We start from the raw sequence: 22,999 nt of genomic DNA, 5'->3' as shown, positions 1-22,999 counted from the left end.
CAACAGCTCTGACACATATAGGACAGTGATTGCTTAGAAACTGGAAATGCTCTGTAGTGTTGTACACATGGACTTGGAATAGCATAGAATGATGAGGCACTGGCACTGCTGCCCAGAGAGGCTGTGGGTATGGGTATCCCATCCCTGGAGGTGCTCAAGAACGATCTGGATGGGACCCTGAGCAGCCTGAGCTGTTGGAGGCAACCAGACCCATGGCAGGGGTTGGATCCCGATGATCTCTGGTGTCCCTTCCAGCCCAAGCCATTCTATGATTCTATGATTCTGTGATTCCATGATGCTATGATCTTATGATGGGAGTGCTATGCAAGCTAAAAAGCCTGGACTTTCCCTGTAGAACTGTAAGTAGAACTGTAGAACTGTAAGTACCCACTGTGTCGATATCCACATGTGAGAGGTCTTCGTGACCATTGCATAGAATGAAGATTAAGGCAAAATCAAGCTCAGTGAATACAGGTGCTGAGAGGAATGCCAGTCTGCATGTTGAGTTTGCTTGTCTGAACCAGAGGGAGATGATAAAAGATCTGATGATGATCTAGAGAAGAAATCAAAGAGAGAGATTTGTGATCATATATGGCTCTCCAGCAAAGTAGATGCGAGCACAGGCAGAACTGAAGCTGGATCAGTTCAAATTAGATTAACATAGCAGTATGATGATGATAATTATGACAATGCCATTATTTGCAGTACTTAGAAACAATGTGGCAAATGCAGGTGAGATTAAGAATTCATCTGCACTCACTCTACAGCAGTCAGACTTGGATATATGGTTGGATATTAGGAATGATGTATTCTCAGTATGAGAGGTGATGCAGTGGCACAGGCTGCCCAGTGAGGTGGTGGGTCACCATCTCTGGGGGTGTTCCAGAACCATGGGGATATGGCACTGAGGGATGTGGGCAGTGGGCATGGAGGGGGTGGGTTGGGGTCGGACTTGGGGATCTCAGAGGTCTTTTTCCAACCTTAATGACTCTGTGATTCTAAGAGTTGTATCATGGGGACAAGAGAGTCCTGGGTCCTTTCTGGTTGATAGCTGGGTGCTCCCTGAAGGCTCCCAGTTGGCAAGATGGCACAGACAAGAGTCAAACTCACTGATTTCTCTACAGGGCTACAGATATTTGGCAGCGAGAGATAGGGAAAAATATCCATATGTGAGAAAGAAAAGGTTTTTTTTTAATTTCCACATGTCTGACTATCAAATACTGCTGCCTGTGCATTTACTAATTTGTATAAAAGCTTGAATTTCAATTTTCTTTCAATTTTCTGCTGAGCACTAATTGAACGAACTAGTTATTCTTTACTTACAGTGAATTTGTGCTGGCAAAACACAATGTAATGACTCTTGATCCAGGCTGTGTTTGCATTATCTAATAAACCCAACAGAGAAGACTGCAGCCAAATCCTGCATTGGGCAAATTGTGAAGCCCTGCTTTGTTTACCTTCTTGCACGTGATACATGCACAGAAGTTCATTGAAAACCATGGTCAGATGGAGATTGTCATGGCCAGTGTTTGAGTAAGAGAGGGGAAGGCAGAGAGCTGGGGGTGGGGGATGCATGCACAGTTCGTTGGTTTCAGAAAGTCAGAGAGTCCTTAGGATGCAGCATTAGATCCAAACACGCTATAGCTTAGTCATGCATATTTGAATGGAGTCAGTCTTTTCTTATTCTCAGATGAGATCTGAATTTTAAACTTTTCTACACAAGCAGAATCTGATATTCATTTATTCTTGCAGCCTCTACTGACCTGGTCTGACTTGTTCTAATACAGCTTCTAGGCTGAGGACATCTACACTCAGGTGCATCCCCATTGTCTCTGGGGAGAAAAATTGCTAGGGTAGAGGTTTCTGCAGTTTAGCTGAGACGTAAGCAATTTTATTTTTTCATCAATGAGGCTAAGTGTGGAAATGCATTACCCAAGAAAAATGATGTGCATGGATTCTGCAAGTATCAGTAATCAAGTATTCATCAATAACACAAGAGATGTAATTCAAAAAGAGTATTATGTGTGCGAAGCCTCCATGAAAGTCAATAAAATGTTATATTATGTTCAGTGTACTTGCTGCACGGTCTGGAATTTAAATGTAGAGAGTAGGAGATAATGAACATGACAGGAGGTCAGATGTGAGGGTTGTTGCTTCTCAGTGGAAATGCTTTGATGTTCACTTTGTTCTTCACTCTGAACTGTGAATAAGGGAATGTAATGACGCTGCTACTGAGATATTATTTGGTAGCTCCTGGGGAACAAGCACAGCAGGGCCGAGACTGTCAGACATATGGGCTTCAGGCTCTAGCAGGGGAAACACAGTGCGCAGGAACAAGGGGCAGTAGGTGGGTGCAGGAGAAATGGGAGCATTGTGGAGGACGTATGTGGGCGAACATGTGGCAGTGAGACCTGTGGGATCTGGTGCAGTGTCACCCGTGTCGTTGCTGATAATGTCAGTGGGAGCTGTGTGCAGGCTCCTGGCTCCCCAAACCAGATGGGAGCCAGGTCCCACCTGCAGCTGCTGAGCCCCTGAAGGTGATATGCTGTCATACTGCTGGAGAAGAGGCATTCTCTTGTCTCCATCTTGGGAAACACGACCTTGTAACTTATCTACTAAAGTAAGACATGGTATTGTTCATTCCTTGTGAGTAACTTGGTGGTAGAAAATCTGGTGATGGTGGACTCAAGAGTGTCTTTTTCTGTTAGAACTGCAATCCCTTCATAGGGGTGAGAGCCAGCATGCAACACCCACCTGTATAACAGAAAATATGATGGTGTCACACTGTACATTTCTTCATTACTTTGCTCCCTTCCCTCACACCGCTGTCTCATCAGATGAAGCCCAAGCCAGCACCAAGCCCACATCTGAGTTTGCATGTGTTGGTCTCTTCTTGCTGCACTGTCCTGGATTAGTTGTCACAGCATGATGAGAAATAACTCTTGTTGGCTTTCCCTCTCCTTTCCCCAGTGCCATCCAAAGCTGTGATAAAAAACAAAATGAATAAAAATCTTCATTTAGGACATGACAAAGGGAAGAAAATTGGATGACTAATTCAGGGTAATCAAAACATTTCAACTGCAGAGAAAGAGCAGAAGGTACAAGAGAGCCTAAAAAAATACAAAGTGGTTTTCTTTGGCTTGACACAAAATGATAGTGTCACACAGCACTCCTGATACAGAAAAGCCCTAAACAAGTGATTCACCTACAGGTATCTACTGCCTTTGGAGACCCACTCAGCCTCTGGTTTCCCACAGTGTCATCCCTGTGGATGTTTCAGACACCATAGGCCACCTCAGGTGCCCTTGGCAGCTAAGTGTAGGCAAGTCAACCAGCTTCTGAGATGTAGCTTGAGAGACGTGTCTTTCTACATGCAGGTGTCTACAAGTCAGCCTCCAAACTCCTCGTATGGCCAGCAGGAATATCACCACCGAATGGCCAACACCAGTATAGGGTCACCCAATGGCCAACACCTACACGTGGACAGTACGAGTCTTTCACGTGGTTCTGGAGAGAGATGTGATCTGGACCAAGAAAAAGGTATGATTCTTTCAGCATGGCACAGATGAGATATATGGGATTCTCAAGGTGTACACAGACACTGTCTTTCCAACAAATTGTCTGTAAACAATAAGTTGAGACAGTTTGATTGTTTGGGTTGTTGTTTTGTATATGTTTTTGAATAAATAACACCATTCAAAATGGTGCTGATGAGTCACTGACAAAGGAAAAACGTGTGATCCTTTCTTGCTGAAGCATGTTTTGGGAGCTTTGATGCATCTGTTTTTTAACTGCCTTTGACTGCACAGACTTTTGGTGTTACGCTGCAGATGGGACTGCTTGTAATCATTTCCCAAGAAGCCTGTCTTGTGGCTAGGAGCTAATATAATTTCAGAACGTGTGGGAAGGGCTGATTTATTGAAGAAGTCGCTCGATGAGGTTGAGGTCTGCAGAAGCTTGAGGCTTTCCTTTCAGTCCTTTGGAGTAAGGTGGAGGGGGTGGCAGATTGAATCTGTTTCATTTCACATCTCTGACTATGTGGGTTCAGCAGGAGGGGAACTACAACCTTCCTGCAAGATTTTTGAAGTTGGAAACTTTGATAAAATGCAACATTTGCAACATTTGGTCTTTATTGCTTTGCAAGCAACTTCCCAGTATTTGTCAGTGCTGACAAAAGCAAAAATGCTTTGAAAACCTTTATACACTGAGAGGGGAAAATGAATGAGGATGAGCAAGCAAGCTGCTGTTAACAAGGTGAAATCTCGCCTGGAGAACAGCATACTTGTGGAGATGTACTGCTAGCCATGGGTATTTAGCAGTGAGCATGGAAAACATGCAGGGAGAATAATCTCAAAGGTTCTACAATGAGAAAATATGGATCTGAATCACAACCTTCAAGCAAGTTTATTGGTTATGGTATTGGACATTTGTGTTGTTGTCCCATGCTACTTATCCCAGGCAATGAACTTTCCTTGCACATACGGAGTTGCCCATGACCAACACAAGAACATCACTGCCTACTCCAGCTCCAGGACTTTCCATGGAGTTTCCTATGCCTTCTGACCATTCAGCATTTGCCACGTACTCAAGCTAGCTAACAAAATCCAGAAGAAAAAAGCCTTGGATGTATTAAGGGTGTGCTGGATGCTGTCTGGTGGGAGAGAGTAGGAGAAGACTTTGTAAAAAGCTAAATATTATGTTTCTCTAGTGAAATTTGAATGTAAGACAAATAAAACCACACAGTACAGTACATGAAGAAGGAGAAATTATGTGACAAAAGCTTACTGACATTCTCCAGTGCTGCCAATATCTCTAACAAAAGGCACTGTCATATAAGTGAGCTGTATAAGCCAGGCATCTGTCTGTATGTCCAAAGATGATGTGGCTTTTGGGTTCTGAAATAAATCTGTGTTTTCATAGAATCATAGAATCATAAAGGTTGGAAAAGACCTCTAAGACCTCTAGTCCAGCCCCAACCCATTCTCCATGCCCACTTACCATGTCCCTCAGTGCCACATCTACCCTCTTTTTGGAGAATGTTTTGTCACATGCTGGTTGGGCAGGCTGGGGAGGAGACTAAGAGTCATGGTCACTGCAGTGGTACACATCTCCTCCATAGGCTGCTGACCTCCTGAAAGCAAAGCCTCCACGAAGCATCCTGTTGGGAACAGGCAGTGCATGGCAGTCAGACTGACCGAACAGCTGGTCAAACAGTTTTCATCTCTGATATCTAAGGCAGAAAGGAAAGACCAGTAAAAATTTCCCATTTCCACAAGTCCATTTTACAAGGTATTGATGCGAGGATTAAGTCTGTAGACATTCATGTAGACATCTCAGCTTTCTCTGCTAACCCACAAATGCCAGAGAAACTGGGAAAAACAGAAGAAAGCACCAGGTAATGAATTTCCTTCTTATTTCACATGAGTAGTTTTGTAAATCCTTTCTCTCTCCCTCTCTAAATCTTGGTCAAATCTAGAATTATTTTTTTTTTAATGAAAAGTCAGTGCTTACACTGACCTGTGAAATGCAGTGTTTAGTCACCAGGAACTGCATTTTGAACCACCTGTTTTTTCCTTCAGTTTTGTGAACAGCCTCAGTTCCTGTGAAATTCTCTTTTGGGAATGACACACGAATTTGCCAACTATTGGGAAAATGTCAAGTTGTTCTGGTTAACTGATCTGAGGTATGGATCTAATATAGGTGGTATCACCTGCACATACCAGCTCTTGCAAAACAAAAACACTGCTTACAGAAAAATCTGAAGAGAGAAAATGATATGGATGGCTCGGCACTTGGCTTCATGGCTGGGTTTGTCCTAAGGGACACAGCCATGTCCAGCACTGCCTGCTGAGCTCCAGCAGAGCCTTTCTGTCCAGTTCATGGGACATTCTACTTGTTGCTGAAAGACATGTATGCACCAAAGGACTGACCTTAAGAATTCTACGGTTCTATGGTTCTAAATCTGATAGGTGCTCAGCTCCACCAGAAATCAATGAGAATTCCACACTCAGCTTATGCAGAGATGTCTGAAAGTCCCATTAGGTGTCCACCTGCATGCCTAGATCCCAACACCGGTTGCTAGCTTGAAAAATTATCTATTTTCACATTATTTATGAGCAATAGTGTGTTCATCAACCACTTCTAGCAGTGCTTGTTGTTAGCACAATGGACACGACTCATACTTCTGCAGTCTGTGATGAGTCACCGCTCTGACCCAGAGCTGTATGCCAGGTTTCAGATGTGCACTGAACTGCACACCTCTCAGATTATTATATTTTTTGTATTGTGGTTTTGCACTTTGAAAAAGAGCCCATGCTGCGTTAGGTGCTGGATGTTTTATGGACGTACACCAAGAGAGGTCTGTGCCCCAGAGAACTTCTAAGTGCTCAGCTGGACAAATGGAGGAAGAAGCTAATAAAGGAAAAAAGAAAAGAATCTTCCTTGGAGTGGCACCAAAAATCTACAGAAGTGGTGGAGAGAGTGCTCAGGGGTCCTATTCCCAATTCAGCACTTATTTGCTTTCTGAGTTTCTTGCTCTGTGAGTCATCCTCTAGCCACAAGACATCTTAAGTAAGCAACAGGATTATAAAAATGTGTGCTTCTATATATACATGCAAACAAACTGAGGGCCAAGAAAAGGCATCATTAGCTATTCAGAGTGAACTCCATCTTTCCCTCGAGTGTTGCTATTGTGGCAACACAGTACAGGATGAGTAGTTGGTGGAGTTGTGGTTTGTTTGTTTGTTTTCATCTCCCAAAATGACGTATAATCTTTTCACTGAGGAGAGGCTCTTCGAGCCTTGATGTCTTATCTGAAATGCACACACTGAGAATGGAGAAATTCCCAGCCTGGATAGCAGGCAAGGAGAAGAGACTGGCAGGGATGCCCATAAGGTATGAAATCACAGCAATCAGCAGATCTCATAAACAAATCTGGAGCCAGGCAGCACTCAGGGTGCCCCAGGACTCCTCACTGCCTTGGTTGTGTGCTGCTGCTGAGTTGGCTAAGATGCTGCCTTCCTTGTGCTAGGGAGAAACAACCCCTGCTTCAGACCCTGAAGAGGATTAGCTAGTGATTCTGTACCACGGATGGATAGGGCTGTGGAGCAGTGAGTCCTTTAGCTGACCAGTGAGTGAATTCCTGAGCTGTAAGCCAGCAGTCAATGGGTATGGCCAAGGTCAAGCTGAGTCAACCCCTAGATCACATGCAAGACATCTGAAGGACATTCAGAAGTTCCCACCATCTACATGTGCTCTCAGGCTGGATGTGGCTGGTGAGCACTGGGATGAGCCACGTTAGCTCTGCTCCCTGCTCAGCCTGGATCAGGCAGCTCATTAGCAGCCATGCCAAGAAAACACTACTGGATTCTGAGCAAAACATCCCTGCAGAGTGTTGTTGCTGTTTCATATGACCTTACCAACAGCTTTATAATTTGTCAGTTTTCTCCCCCAGAAGACGAAATCACTCATTTGGCACATGCTGATACCCAGAGTGCAATTTATGGCTTCAGCCTCTGACATGGCCCTGTGCAGCCTGGGAGCACTGAGGGGGGATGTGTCAGAAGGGTCAGATGTTCATTTCACAGCCTTGGAGACTGCGAAGCACCGATACCCTTAATGGAAGCTGGCCTCCTCGTTAGCATCTGGGGAACTCATTAAAGTTTTATGAGTTCTTTTTTAAAGCTCTGGCTTTTCATAGTTGAAGGTCACTACAGCAGTGCTCTGTGGCAATTATACTAATCGGAAGCATTTTCCTCCTGCTACATTAATTAGCACGTGGAGAAATGTAAGAAACTGATGTATACCTCAACGCAATAATAACTCCAATGTGCATGTTTTTTGTTTTAACCACGTATTTTGCTACCAGTCCACCATTTGTAGGTGTGCTTTGTTTTCCAGAAGTTTCTCCAGAGATGCCAGCTAACCTCCAACTGTTCTGCATTAAATGAGAAAAGGAATGAAGTGAACTAATCCATGAAAATCTGAAGGATTTCAGTGAAGTCTTCATATTTGTGAACCTACAACATTCTTTTTGTGTGGGTAAATGCCATTTTCTGGGTGGGGAGCTCAGAGGACTGTGATCTCCAAAGTACTGGCTTCTCTCCACCTACTAAAAGGAAAGTCTATGGGGATTGTTTGATGAAGCAAACTTCTGTTTGCAGAACAGAACATGTGAGGCAGCAAAGGGCTGTCCCAAACCTCCTCTTCTCATATCTGCTACTGTCGGGATGCTGGGAGTGCTGAAGGAGGTTAATTTCTCCATATGCTGAAGGGGAGCCTTGGCATGGCTGCTGCTCAGAGCCCCTCCCCCATTCTGGGAAGACTTCTCTAGAGGACATCGCCTATTTGCTGTGTTCATCCTTGAGACCTTCTCCAGGGGAACATTGCCTATTTGCTTGAGACCTCAACATCTTCACCTGACCGCAGAGTCACTCTGCAGAAAGCAGTGGTTCCTTCTTTCTTCCTCTGGCTCTTAAGCCATATTGACCTTGGTGCCTGGAAGTACATCCTTCAATCTCCCTGCCCAGGCAGGTGGTGGAGTCACCAACCCTGGCGGTGTTCAAGAGGCATCTGGATGAGGTGCTACAAGACATGGTTTGGTAGCTTAGTGGGTAGTAATGGTGATAAGGGGATGGTTGGACTAGATGATCTTGTAGGCCCTTTCCAACTTTGTGATTCTATGATTTCCCAGTGTACAGACATGGTCTCACAGAATGGTTCCATGTCTCTTTCTCATCATCCAACAGAGTGCCCCCAGGCTTGCTGTGTCTTTCAGAATGGCAGATCTTCATTTTTTTCTTTTTTGGCATTTTGACCTTTGAAAACCACTCTGCTGTGATCTGGTGGTTAGCACAGTTCATACGTGCTCCCGTGGAACGGCTGCTATCAATGCTCAATGACCATCTGTTCCAGGTGCAGAGGGTTTTTACTGGTACATCCTGGGGGCTGGAGCTCAGTCTGGAAGTAAAAGACATCAGAGAAGGACACCATGTGCCATGCACTTCAAATGGCGTTTGCCATCTGACACAAATCTCAGTATCAAACACAATCCCTAAGCTGATAGCCTCGCATCCATGGAACTGCAGTGCAGCATTGCTGACTCCCAGAGGCCACAGTCAGGAGGACACAGGATGTCCTCTCCGCTGCGAGCTGGAAAGGGGGGTAAAAAGGCTTAAATAGCATCAGAAAGAAGCAATTAATCCAGATCCAAAGTGAGCTTACACTTGTTCTCACATGGCACTTAGCATGTGTATTATCTGCAACACTCAGCACTGCAAGGTGTTTCCTGGAAGAACTCTTATGAATTCTGTTTCAAGTTCATGGATGCTCGTTTCCACAGTAACTCAGTAAAACCAAGAAACCTCCTTTTCTTCCTGGACAGTATGTTGTAAATCTGATGTAACTTCTCTGCTTTTGTTCATATACACAGACATACATTCATCCACCCGCAAACGGATGTGCATGGACCGATGCATACACTGGTATGCAAACACACACAAACAGTTTGTCACTCCAACATATCCACAGCCATTTTCCTGGCACACTGAGAGTTCTCTTGCTGATCCAGAAGGCACATCTGAATCATCCCAAATCCATGCACTGAGTGATTATTTTATTGAAGGGAGATAGGGGAATGAAAGGTATTGCGATATCAGGGAGAGAGAGTCTTGCCTAAAGCAGATGAGACTTGATTCATCTTTGCACCCTTACACCAGGAGAAAGCAATGGAAGAAGCTTCTTTTGAAGACAGAACATGAGCAAATTTCCAAGCCCCCCTGATGTGCACCTGAAAGAAATACAGCGGCTACAGCATGCTCGTGTTCATTCCCTTGTTAACAGCAGTACAGCTCGAGAATAATTCAGGAATAATGTTTAGTGATGGAGATGAAGCACCCTTACTGGGCAACCATCCGAGGTGTCTTTATCTACGTGATGTTAAATGCTTAATGAGTATTTACTGTGAGTGAAAATAAGGCATCCTAGAAACAGCCCTGAGAAGACTGGTACGAGGTTGGTGCCCTAAGTCATTTAGCACTGCAGTGGTTTACTGTAAGGTTGTGAAAGCTGAGTGTCTATTGATAGAGACATTAGTTCACTTCTTCAGGTGCCAGACGTCTGGGTTTGGTCTGGACAACGTGGATTTGAAGTCAGCTGTATTGATTACTGCACTCCTGCTAAAGCTTGGGCTGTTCAGCTCACGGAGTCTCTATAAGACTTATTTCTTTAGCCACACCACGTGACTAGAAAGAAGCATGACCTGAACCTAACAACATCTAGGTTCACATCTGGCAATTCTTTGATTGCAGTTCTGGTCCCTGGACTCCTCAGATATTGTCCTGAAACTGGATTTCTTTTTTAATCTTGGATACAAGAACAATCTTAAGTCTACAGGTAGTCAGGGCTCATTTTTCTTCCCAGAGTAAAAAAAAATGATGCCTGGTTTTATTGAAACCAACCCAGAGTAGTGTTTATTATTGAAAATATACAGTATTTCTGAACATCACATAAAAAGCCTAGTAGATACAACTGCTTTAGTTCAAAATGCTGAGTAGATAATCTTTGTGCAGCATATAGCACTATCTTCAGAATGCAAACATCCTCTTCTCATGGTTGATTTGTTTTTTGCAGTGCTTCCCTTTTCTATTTTTTAAACCCAGAAATCATGTCCTGCTGTCCTTCCCCAGCCCAGTCCCCTTAGCTAAAACCAAACACTTCCAAAGGCTACTTACACTGTGTGGAAAATACAGGGGTGAGAGGGTTAAGGATACTTTATAGAGCTATCTAGAGATACTGCTGTCCTTTTCAACATCTTATGCATGAAAAGGGCATGGTTCTTGCAAGGCAAACACCCCACGTAGAACAGTCCAGCAATGCCCTGGCCAATTCCCAGTCTATCAAAGGGAGAAACGGGGAAGGTAGATAAATTCGGATTCTTCACAGCGTTTCTCAGATACTCTTTTTCTTGCAAAGAAGAAACTTTTACAAAGAACCAACAATGAGATGGGCTATCTACACACGAAATCTGTTGAAATCATTAGGAGCCAATGTACAGGGTGAGACGGGCAGTGTGTCAAAAATAGTTTTGTTCACCACACTATGGGAGGAAAAAACAAAGAAAAAAAATAGAGAATGAATTTATTGTTCCTGCCACTGTGCTGTTTTAGACTGTGCCGTGGACTCCCTCAAGGTGCAGTCAGTGTTAAATCTCTTCTTTGAATCTGCTTTGCCACCCCTTACTCCAGGAGGCTTTTGCCTGGTTGTCTTAAAGCAGCATCGTGAACACAGGAAATGAGAGTCCACAAAAATATGACGGGCACCTCGTTGCGCAGTGCAGAGTAAAGGAAGAAAGTCTGAAGAAAGGGGTTTGGGGAGACTGAAGAAAGAACCCTGAAGGCCACCAGGTGGTGCATATATGTGCAGGGTGTATCACACGGCTGCGGTCTGTTTGATGCTATGGAAGCTGATCCGTGTTGGGGATGTGGGGATGGACATGGCACGTGCCACACGCACTCGGAGCGAGTGATGGTCCTGCCAGCGGTGCCATCTTTTCCTGGCAGCAGAACGGACCTGGTGAAAAAAGAAAGAAGGAAAGGACATGAACGCACGGAATAAACGGGTGTCCTCAGTAAAGGGACACTATATAGCACTGAGAAACATGATGACAGCTGTAGTTGAGCCATTGGAACGCAGGGCTTGATTCAGATTACTACATGTGTGCATCTAGTTCAGTCCGTACTCTCCTGAGTACTGCAGTCTGAGGAAAGTGGGTTTCTCAGACCTCACCTCTCATATCCGATGTCTCAAATATGCCAGAGCATTTCAAATAGCAATACATATCTATGCTTAAGACAGTTAAATCAAGCTCTCAGAATGGATGGTCCTGATGGTTGTCTTACAGAGACCTGTCACAGGCAGTTGTCTCTGCTTTCCTTGTATACAATGGAGAATCCCACACCATCTAACTGAACACTGGCATCTATGGTGCAGACGAACCTGAGCCTGTGGGCTCTCAGTACAGTCAATGGAAGTATCATCCTCCAGCAGATACTTACAGCAGGCTAGATGAATCCTAAGCGCATATTTTTTACATAGACCGCAGAGGGAGCCCAGGGCCTCTATCTGGAATATGCATGTATATAAGCAAGAGACAGGTAACACGAATCCTAAAACACAGTGGGAGAAAAGGCTGGAAATGCTCCTAACACCAAATGTAACTTTTTTTCTGCCAAAACACTGGCAGACAAGACTCAAAGTTAGAGCCTGAAATAAAGAAGTTAGACTAATTTCTGGATATTCCTCTTGATCTCCATTACTATAGGATCTCCTATTGAACTTACTGTTGAGTCTTGAGAGCAATTCAGTTCCCTAACCCAAGCAGCCAGGTAAGTCTTCAAAATTACAGTAGGTATTATACCTCAGCTATCAACCCCCAATTCTCTTCCTGACCAAGAGAGAACCACTCAGTATGGTCAAAAGTCATGATTCATCTTCTCCTAAAGCAGACACCAAAGTAAGACAGATACTGTGATAAGATGAAAAATACATAGTTCTTTTCATTAGTTATAAAGTGAGGCTAGACAACTAGTTCTGCTTTAGATTATAAATTTGTCTGGATTATAAATTTAGCTAAATTTAGACAATATTAATATCATACTCTGAATGTTTTCCCATCTTTAAAGAACTTACCTTCACTGCATCCCTCAAAATTTAAGGAGCACTCTTATTCCCTTTTTACCACTGGCAGGCTAAAGCTCGGGTATTAATAGCAGTGATGTTGTTGTAGAGTAGACCTCAACGTGGTTCTGCTACCGTGGAAACTACACAAGGTCTGAGGTGAGCTTGCACAGCTGGTGAGAAACCCATAGTGACATTTCCCAATGCTGAGCACCTCTCTGAGGTAGATCAAAGCTATCCTGGGTGAATCCATGGTCACCACTGGGACAGCAGGGAAGATGGCATTGAAATATGGTACTGAAGCTGCACAGCCATTGTTTTCACATTCAAGAAAAGTTTAGATGTTGTACTGAGGGACATGGTTTAGTGGGGAACTATTAGTGATAGTTGGACTGGATGATCTTGGAGGTCTCTCCCAACCTTGGTGATTCTATGACTCTGTGATTCCTGTTTTTTTTAAAGCTTGTATCCTGTCTTCAGGTGCTGTGTGAAGCCTATTTGAAACATGAGGAACTCACACTCACCAGACCAGCTCCAACGTGCTGTCGGTAATGGATGCTCAAATGAGCTGATGAGCTCCAGTAGAAGGGAGTTCCTCACCCAAACCTGACACTGCGAGTATGAGGTGTCTCAGATGAACAGGAATGATGGATGAATTGATGGTTAAAACATACAATCTGTAAGCATGGCATAGGAAGGGAGGAACTGCACTCCATTTCTCAGCTGATTTCAATCCTACCATTTCCTGGTGGGCTTTCAGAGAATTGTATCTAAGTGCCTGTAGCACTTAGGAACTCTGACCCCTCATCCCCAGCTTTGCTTGTGTATCACAGAATCATAGAATATCTCCAGTTGGAAGTGACCCATGAGGATGAAATACACCACATTTTTTGGTTGGCAAGTATCAGTCTGGAAAACAGTTCTGCAATTGCACCCTTAAATGTCTTGTCAAGGGAATCCTGAAGCTGGAAATGTGTATTTTCTACCAGAGTCCCTCTAGAAGGTGCAGATTGGGCAAAAAGGACCTGAGGATCTCTTTCTTTGGTTATTTTCTTGGTTCTGTGTGAGCTGTGCTGCTTACTCTGTCCTACCTGGAGTGGCAATGGGGTACTTCTTCCTGCTTCTGGATTTAAGGGTATGTAGTACATACCATAGCGACCCTAATATATCATGAACATGCCAGGGGGATGCGTATCATCTGAAGGCTTCATACTTAGTCTTGGCCAATTATTTATGCCTTCAATGCAGTCAATGCAGAAAGAAAGATGCTCCCCCAAAGGAGGTGATTTAGATATGGGGAATTAAATTAGTTCAACTTGCTCCACTGAGTGCAAAACTATCTCAGCTAGATGTTGGGCACCTAAGGCAAATGCTATTAGTAATATGTGAATTGTCACAGGGTAACTGATGTCTTGAAAGTGTGCTGTGAAGAACGTCTGCAGAGGGATGGTGGCTATTGAATGGTGGCTACTGAATGCTCATTTCTCCCCAGATGCCACCAAATACTTTTAGGTTTTGTTAGAAAAGGTATTTTTTTTCCCATTCTGTAGGTGTGAAATTCACCCTTTTACAGAGAGCCTGGGACCCACTTAACTCCTTCAAGGAGGTGGTCCTCTGGGAGCATTTCATGGGGCCACGGAAAGGAGGAGCGACTTCATGGGCTTTTGTGTTTCTGAGCAACTTGTGTGAACAGGTACTTACTCAGCCAGTGAAGCCAGATTAGATTTATCATTTGAGCTTCAAACCAATCAAGTCATAAAGAGACACCTGGAGATAAAGATGTGAGTCTAAACAAGCAGTTGTCTGAATGCTGTTTATGATACGGTTTGCTTATGAGCTTTGAGATAGGATAAAAAGTAGTAACTAACAAAAGTGCTGTCTTGTGCAGTTGGAGCCATTCCTAATGGCCTGGGCATATGAAAATACACTCTGCTTACACTTACAAGGCTGAGTGAAAGTTATTTTTTAATGAGAGAATAATTCCCTGCAATTAGGATGTGAACAAAGCAGAAGCAGAAATGGTTAAGCTCGGATTTATCTCTTATAACTGAACTCAGACACAAAAAGATTGCTTAACTTCAAGTCAGAAAAGAAGAAAGAAAAAAGGCTGTGACTGCTCTAATAACATTAAAAAAAAAAAAGCTATTATACAGGGAAAGAAGTAGAGCATAAAAAGATAAGCAAAGTAGCATCTTCAAAGACAGTTGTTAACTGTGAGAGGCACTACTCCAATTCATTAAGCATTTGTAAAGTCAGTACCAAATCCCAGAGTCAGCACTAGCTCCTCTAAGACCCCAAATTAACAGCATTAGCTAGTAACAGTCAAAAGAAGTACGTAGATCATCATTAGTGCTTAAAGCCTATCAAGCAGCCTCGTAAATAAAATTATAAGCTTCATCCCTGTGCACCTTTAGTTGCTTGACATGGCAAAGTTTCTCCGTGCTGCTCAGCAAACAGCTCAGTTCTGTTTGACTCCGTCATTTTTTTCCAAATAACTGTTCCCTACTACTTTAAACTCTGCATTTTGCCTACTATGAACAATAACAGTTCCCAAATGTGTGGTCAAATCCGATTTACTGTCATTCTTCTGCCTATGGAGTGTTGGCACTGTTCTCCATGGGCTTGCTTTTGGACAGTGAAGAGAAGGAATTTGGGTGATGGAGAGACAGATGTCAGAGAGTGATGGCTGGATTGCCAAACTGAGGACTTTCAAACCTTGAGATCACATATGAAAACCTCTAAAATTCACATCTGGTCTGAAAAAATTGTCAAAAAAAAAAATTATCAATGAAGAAACCATGACAGCATACCATCCTATTAGGGTATGGAGGGGATGTAGTCAAAACAGTCTGCAAAACTCAAAGGAAACACAGTAAGAAAGCCTGTAATTTTGCACAAAAAGGTAGGCTCTTTTCTTCCCTCAAATAGCCAACATCATACTGCTATTTTATGTACCAGAGTTTCTCTTTCTCCCTCAAAATTATCCGTTTTAAGTGGTTTCCAGCTCTATTTTTCTTTTTTCCAAGAATCTTTAGCAGCATTTCTGTACATTTTAGTAACAGGGTTATACTTCTACAGCACCTGCCAGACTAAGACATTGAAGTTAATTTCCAAAGATCACAACAGTGTGATTTCCTTTTAATGTATATAACACTTCAAGAAGATATCAGAGTTCTGACTAGTTGAAAAGATTTGTTGCAGGTTTTGTGCAGGAGGTAAATGCTGCTCCCTTTTTCTGGGCCACAAAGGGACTGCTAAAAAGCAAACCAGACACTTGAGAGGAAGGCCATAGGCGTTATCAACCCAAGCCACAGCTATGTGCTTTTGTTGTGGAGTGCTCTGGTGTCGCTGTCGTGACAGCAGATAAAGGAAAATAAGGTGTGGAAGGATCTTTAGATGAGTTCCTATTCTTCCCCATGCTTTGGCTCATTCTTCTCTGTTTTGCAGGACATCAGCCTGAGCAGACCTAACGGAGTCACAGGTGGTTTTCTGTGAAGGTGAATTTCTACCAGAACACACTTGGGTGAGGAGATGGATACAGGGAGGAGACTGCAGTCCTGTAGTAAACTGTGGCCTTATGGTCCCAAAGGGAAGGCTTTATTCTTTCACTTGACTTTATATTGGACCAGTCATCCTCGGGGACATTTAGCAGTAGTACTCATATATATTAGTAGTACTAATTGCTGGGCCCCTTTGCTGAAAAAGCAATAATTATGAAAGATGAAATTAAATTTTAGCCCTCAAAGTCCAGCCCTATATTCATATTTATTCAGTGCTTTAAAGGAATGCTTAATGCATGTCTTTGGGTTGGGAATGATTAATGTGAAGTCTGCTTAGATTGATGGGCTAACCATTTAGGTCATGATTCATAGCTGGCTGTTATAATGAATAGCCTCCCAAGATGATCAGATCAAAGTAAGCCACTTTGAGCTTAATAGATTTTGAGAGACAGATGGTACCTGGGTAAAGGGTCAATATATAAAAGAAATAAAATAAACATATTTATCCTCGACTTGCATCTAGCTGTGAGAATAATTTACGGTGCCATATAATGAAGTAACTTCTTCTACTCCTCTTTAGGAATAATTGCTTTCTTTCTTAAATGTTAATTTATAGTAGATCCTTGATTTTGACCTGATAATACTAGAATCTGCTTGAGCTGAGAATTCACTCTTTGCAGGATAATTTCTGACACAGCCCTTGCTAGTTCTGCATCCTACCAGAAATGGCTGGAGATAAAGGACAACCACCTTAATACAGATATAGGATTCATGAATTGTAGAACAATTAAGTTTAGAAGGGACCTCAGAAGGCTTCAGGTTTAACACTATGATCAAACCAAGACCAGCACAGAATTTATATCCAGATTTAAAATTTTGAATTCATTTTGAATATATCCAGTCATTTTGAATATATCCAAAGATAAACATCACAATACACCTCTTGACCTCTCTTCAAGTGCTCACACATCCCCAGTTAGATCTTTTCCCACAATGTTTAATCGGGATTTGCCTCATTTCTGTCATTCAGTTCGATAGTGGGGACTTCTGTGTCTATCCATTTGTCAAGCACTATCACTTTATAAATGTGGGTCATTTTCACACGTCACCACCTCCACTCCTAAGCATCTTGCTATGGTACAGTGCTATTATCTCCTATTATGGTTGCTAGGTTTTCCAAGGATCACAGAACTTTCTCAAAAGTCAACTCTGATGGTTACTGAAAATTACATAGAGGATCCAGCAACTATTAGATATTCTCTGGAGGCAAGGATCCTTCCCCTTTAATGATCTTGCTTCCACCATGCTTTTGCTGACGTAAGAGGACTGGAGCAAGGCCTATCGTGAAGTTCTCATTTTTCTGAAGGGTTACCAGAGGCTGACCAGAAATACTTTATTTCATTTTTGGGGGAAGGTGAAGCATCTGAGATCTGATCTCCTGCTCTTCAGACTGCAACCAACAGCAGCTGCAAGACCAAGGCTAACAGATTCCTACAGGCAGATATATTTGGAATATGAAATATAATAATTGAACTCTTTTACCTCTCTTTTCTCTCTCTGGAAAAGATCATTGCTGGAAAGGAGGTCTGGATACAATGGAAAGAAAGCTAGAGGGAAGACCCATTTCCTTTAAAGATATTTTATCAGGAATCAATTAATAAGCTAATAGAAATGCTGCCTGTGAGCAGAAGCTACTAAAAAGCCTGGAGACAAAAGAACAAAGAACCCCCAGATGAGCAGTGAGCCTAGAGATGAACAGTGATTAAATTGCTATAGAGCATCGCTATGGCTTCCCCAATGCTCCCCTATGCAAAGCCCATGGGCTATGAAGCCCAATTAAACTGTCCTCATTGATTAGCTGTTAGGCTCCTAACTGAGGTTCTTTTTTATAACAAATATTTTTCCTGGATTTCATGTCGTGAAAAGCAAGCAGCTCTAAGGATCCTCCACATATGTCTAGAACCTTCACCAAGCCTTTTTCCAATTTCAGATCTGGCTGTGACCTTGATAGGTAGTGATGTTTTCTTTCAACATTCACTTCTGAAGATTACTGTCAGAAAAATAAGATGTGCCATGTAAGATTCTTCCCATGCTACACATCCCTCTAAAAAACTTTAATTAAACACACACTGCCAGTTACTGGATGAATTCACTGCAGATGCTAAAGAGATGATGTAGTGGTTTTTACAAATCTGTACTCTCATCTCTACTTACATGAAGATGAAATAGCATGGAAGCATAACACTGCTTATACACTATTATATTGTTACAAGCAAAATGATCTAGATAGAATAAATTTCATCGACTCAAAAATCCTAAATATTTTTCAGTGAAGTGTAGTAAGAATTGTCCAATGTTCTGCAAGTGTATTCCATTCATTACAGCTTTATGCCAGTATTGTAGAATACTGTATTATAGAAAACTGAATTCAGCACTGAGATCATCAGTTTCATAGTTTGTTTTTCTCTTCAGTGATTCCACTGCAGAACTGTCAGACCAAAGCACTGCAAAATCAAGACCAGGACCTTTTATGGTGAAATCTTGTATTACGTATGTACCATCTTCAGTTGGAGTGCTGGAGGTACCTTCTCCAATTGGAAATTAGAATTGTTCAAGTAATACATCTTGTGTCATGTCTCTGATCTGGGGCAAATGAGCACACAGAAATAAATTTCTGCTCTATATCATAAGGACAAGTTGGTTTAAATCTGGGGAGGCTACAAGATGTTACACAGCAGAAACTCCTTCCTGCTTTTTCTTTTGCCGAATGTAACAGGTAGAACACTGACACACAAAAAAGATAGAAACTTTGGTGTCATCTGTGATCCATATTGAGTGCTACTGCCAATGGCTATTAGCTCTACTACAGACAGTTACTGGCATCAGTGTCAAATATGAAATGGCAGAGATGCAGCTGAGATCACAGCATTATTAAAGCTTTAAATTAATGTATTTTCTATCCTTTTGCTTGTGTCATAATCAAGAGTAGGATAGGCATTGCGTGGGTTGAATAACCTATTAAAGACTATTACGTGCATTCAAAGCACCCAAGTCTGTCATAACTGGAGAACTTGAAGTATTTATAAACTTCTGAGATAGCAAATCATCAGCCCATCTATCACACAGACAGGAATGCTAGGTTGATTGAAGAGATGATAATTCATCAAGGCTTCGGTGATATTTATAAAGATTTCGTGCAGTTCTACAAGGAGGAAATTTATGAAAGTTCTGCAGTCACACTTCCATACGGATATTTACGCTGATTCACTTCTCCAACAAAAGTCTTCATAGCGGGGCACTCATCATATTATGCAAATAACTATTCAATGAGCCAAATCTGCTGTGGATTTTACTTATGATGCCGGGAGATGGAGTGGCATTCCCTTCATCACCGCTCCTACTGGGGATGACTGTCAGAGGGCAACTGAAGTCAGGAGAATGCAAATGGTAGTTTGGTACTTCTTTTCCAATGCGATGCCATTCACATGGACTAAGAAATACAGACACTGCGTACCTACCTGAGCAATAAATCAATATGGCATTGACTGCTGAGATACGGAAGTTAACAACAAGGAAAAGCTCTTTTACTATGCTAACCACCAAAGCCCTCATCTGTGCCTTCGGCTGGCAATTCAAAGGCCTTTCCCTTCGCAAGGAAGTAAGACACAGCATAATGGCAAAGTTTTGCAATGGGATGTGACGTGACCTTCAGAATGTGATGTGAGAAACATCATCTGTTTTTGGAATGCTTTCTGAGTGTGTGGAGATTTGGGGAGGATAGGCACTATTGCAAGGGAGAGGTTTTGTAACAGTGCACTATAAGATATAATCTTTTTCTGGGCAGAGGCACTGAAAACTCAAAAGTCTCTGGAATTTAATTGAATTTTCTACTTGTTTCTAAGCTTTGCAGATCTGAAGCTAGAACAGAGCATGTGACTTCACCCTTTCAAATCCTTATGATACTTTAAAATCATACTCATAGTACCATAACATGAGTCCACATTTCTTTTTCTCTTTTGAAAGAGAAAATGCTGCAATATTTAAGGAACTTAGCCTTAAGTTCTATCTCAAAAAAGCAGATATAATGGTTTAGCCAGTCAACCTGAATTAGCACAAGAGATGTAAACATATGGATACAGGGAAGATTTAGCTCACAACTTCAGCTGTTTGTAGGTGTCTGCATGGGAGCCAAATATCTAGGCAAGCATTAGAGTGAGTAGAGAGCTAGTCCATACTGTCAGTGAAGTCTAGAATTGCTTCAGTGAGCAAATCTATTGTAGACCATGCTGATGAGAAAGAGATTGTACTGGCCAGTTTGAAGTTGTTGCACAGAAACCCCACTGTATCCCCTTTGGTTTCCCACTGCCCACCCAGAAGGTGTGGATTTCTTACAGGTCATAAATCACATCTGGTAGAGCCACAGGGATGCCTCAAATACTTGACAGCCTCTCAAGTGACACTAGATACCCATATTTGGGGAAATGAATCAAGCCTCACATCACTCAAGTTGGGTATCTTAACCTTGAACTGACTACCAAAGAAGTGAAAAATGTAAATTGCAATGGTAGTGTGATATAACTGGGAAAATCACTGGTACAGAAATCCTTCCAGATCTGCTAGGTTGCTATCAAGGCATAGAGGACAAACATAAATAATTCATACTGCCGTGTCTGATTATGTCTGAACTTCCTAAAGTTGGAAGAGATGGGAAGTGGGCTCATGATCTTAGACAGAGAACTTCAGACTGCTGCAGTGAAGGAGCTATTTCAGCCAAAAGAGTGAAATCCTGGTATGAATTGCCTACTGGTCTTAGTTCTAGTTGGAAAAAAAAAAACAATAAAAAAACCAACCAACCCAAGCCAAAATATTGGTGAGATGGCTGAGATTCCAATAGCTGAGATATAGAAAAAGATAATAGAAAAACTGAAAGCAGCTGAGTGAGAAGCCATGCCCATTCTTTCTCATATTGGCACACAGGGAGTCAACAATGAAACCAAAGCCCAGCATCTATATATTATATACTGACACAGCAGGAGTAACTAAGAAATAAAATTGACTTCTGCAAAGGCCCAAACTTTAACTGGACAAAGAAGATGTGTTAATGCAGATAAATCAGACGCAGGCATTGCAACCACAGAAAAAAATGTAATTTTCTCAGACTTTAGGGTGTTAGTCAAACATTAAGAGTTATTAGTGAAACATTCCTTACATGAGTATTAGTCCCTAAAAGTAATCCAAAATAGCACAGTGACCTTGTTCCCAACCCTCTTCTTTGAGTACAGCAGGGATTGTTCATTCAGAGAGAACCTCACAGAAAAGCTCACTCACCTCAGCATGGCATTTCCTTTATAAAAAATGGGTCACCTGTAGCACAGTCCTTAACAAGAGCCCAGATGAGAAGTAATGCTTATTTATGCCCAGAAATCGTATTTGAAATTACTGAGAAAATTGAAAGAAGTCTTTAAATGAGGAAAAAATATATAATCTGAGAATATTTCTTTTCCTCTGCCCTTGCCTCCCAGTTGGAGCAGAATGGGTTAAAGCTTTCTGAACAAAGGACACTCACTAAGAGAGCTGGGAAATTCAGATGCACGTTAGCAGAAACTTCTCCAAGAAGAACAGACTGATGGGACTGCAGCCCCATGTGAAAACATCTCGTGTTGTACAAGCAAGCACTGAAGTAGGTTCCACCTCCTGAGAACTAATGGCACTGACAGCGGAGGACACTACTTACCTCACCGTTCAAGAAGCAGTAAAATACTGACACGAAGAAACCCTGGAAAGAACAGAAAACAGTCAATTATTCGGTATTTTAACACGCAGAACTGGGGGCTGTGTTTTATCCTGGTATCATCCTGAGCATAAACACAACCTTGTTGATGTCTTGATGATCCTCTTACAGCCAGACAAAATCTTTAGCCTACAATTTCATGAGATTCCAGGTATCTTGCAGCAAACTCTTAAAACATGAGAGCTACGACCCAGACACTGGTAGAGCAAATCATCCATACAGTTGTGCTAAAGCCTCTCTCCAGCTTCCAGCTGTCTCCCCCAAAATGGCAGAGCGGCAGAGCCCTTCACAGGTCATGCCTGCCAACTCAATGCAGATGTCTTACATACCACATAGGGTGTCAAATGGCCTCAGATGCTCCTGTGGGGGCAAGTGCATCACTGGATTGCTTACATTCAAGTGAGCTGCAGTGCTCTGAGGAATCTATTGACTGCACCTCTCTAATGACTGCAAAGATTGTAATGACTGTAATGTAAGATTAGATGACAACATGATGACATTTTCATTTTTAAACCCATGAGTAGAGTCCCATTTATTATGTTTTCAGCAATGGTCTGCAATTATTGTCACCATAAAGGAGATATTCACCATGCATCCTTTCTTATGTATGCCTTTGTAATGCTAACAATAAGACAAGCAGCGTAGCAGCTTTTGAGACACTGAGTAATACAGTTAATTTTAGGGAATGAAAAACGTGAGTTGATTCACTGTAAAGGTCTGAAATTCTTTTGTTTGTTGGTTAAAACTGTCACTTTCCTTTTTGATTTTCAATTTCCGGTTGGATGCTCTGTGCTTCAAAGCTAAACATGCAGTCAGCAAATACAGTAATCCAAAACTTTTGGTTTCCAGAGGCTTAGATTTGGCTTGACAGCCTGCGTGCTGTACATTTGGACTGAGATTCTGGGCATCCAGAGTGTTTGTGCCTGTAGATATCATAAGTAAAATATTACTAACAGCAACAATTCCACTCCCGTTGAAGAGGATCTTCAAGCAGAAGCAAGGTTATAGAACACACCTAAACAGAGGTAAGTGG

At 42.2% G+C, this 22,999-nt stretch overlaps 1 protein-coding gene across 5 annotated transcripts in view; it reads right to left on the bottom strand.

Moving 5' to 3' along the window:
- Nucleotides 1-10,875: 10,875 nt before the first annotated feature.
- The window catches only part of CRHR2 (corticotropin releasing hormone receptor 2), a 126,970-nt gene continuing 114,846 nt past the window's right edge, over nucleotides 10,876-22,999 (bottom strand). For 4 of the 5 annotated variants that reach the window (XM_010712320.3, XM_019616216.2, XM_003206922.4 and 1 more), the window contains 2 exons: nucleotides 21,910-21,951; nucleotides 10,876-11,568 (listed from right to left, as the gene is read on the bottom strand). In XM_010712320.3, the coding sequence (XP_010710622.1) occupies nucleotides 11,428-11,568; nucleotides 21,910-21,951 (183 nt within the window). In that variant the 3' untranslated portion in view covers nucleotides 10,876-11,427. Of the gene's footprint in view, nucleotides 11,569-14,376; nucleotides 14,443-21,909; nucleotides 21,952-22,999 lie in introns of all 5 variants that reach the window. The other variant, XM_010712321.3, reaches the window with a different exon arrangement.

Source organism: Meleagris gallopavo, chromosome 6, assembly GCF_000146605.3.
Source record: "Meleagris gallopavo isolate NT-WF06-2002-E0010 breed Aviagen turkey brand Nicholas breeding stock chromosome 6, Turkey_5.1, whole genome shotgun sequence".
Lineage (NCBI taxonomy): Eukaryota > Metazoa > Chordata > Aves > Galliformes > Phasianidae > Meleagris > Meleagris gallopavo.
Note: the sequence above shows the minus strand (reverse complement) of the source record. Positions and strands in the feature narration are given on the sequence as shown.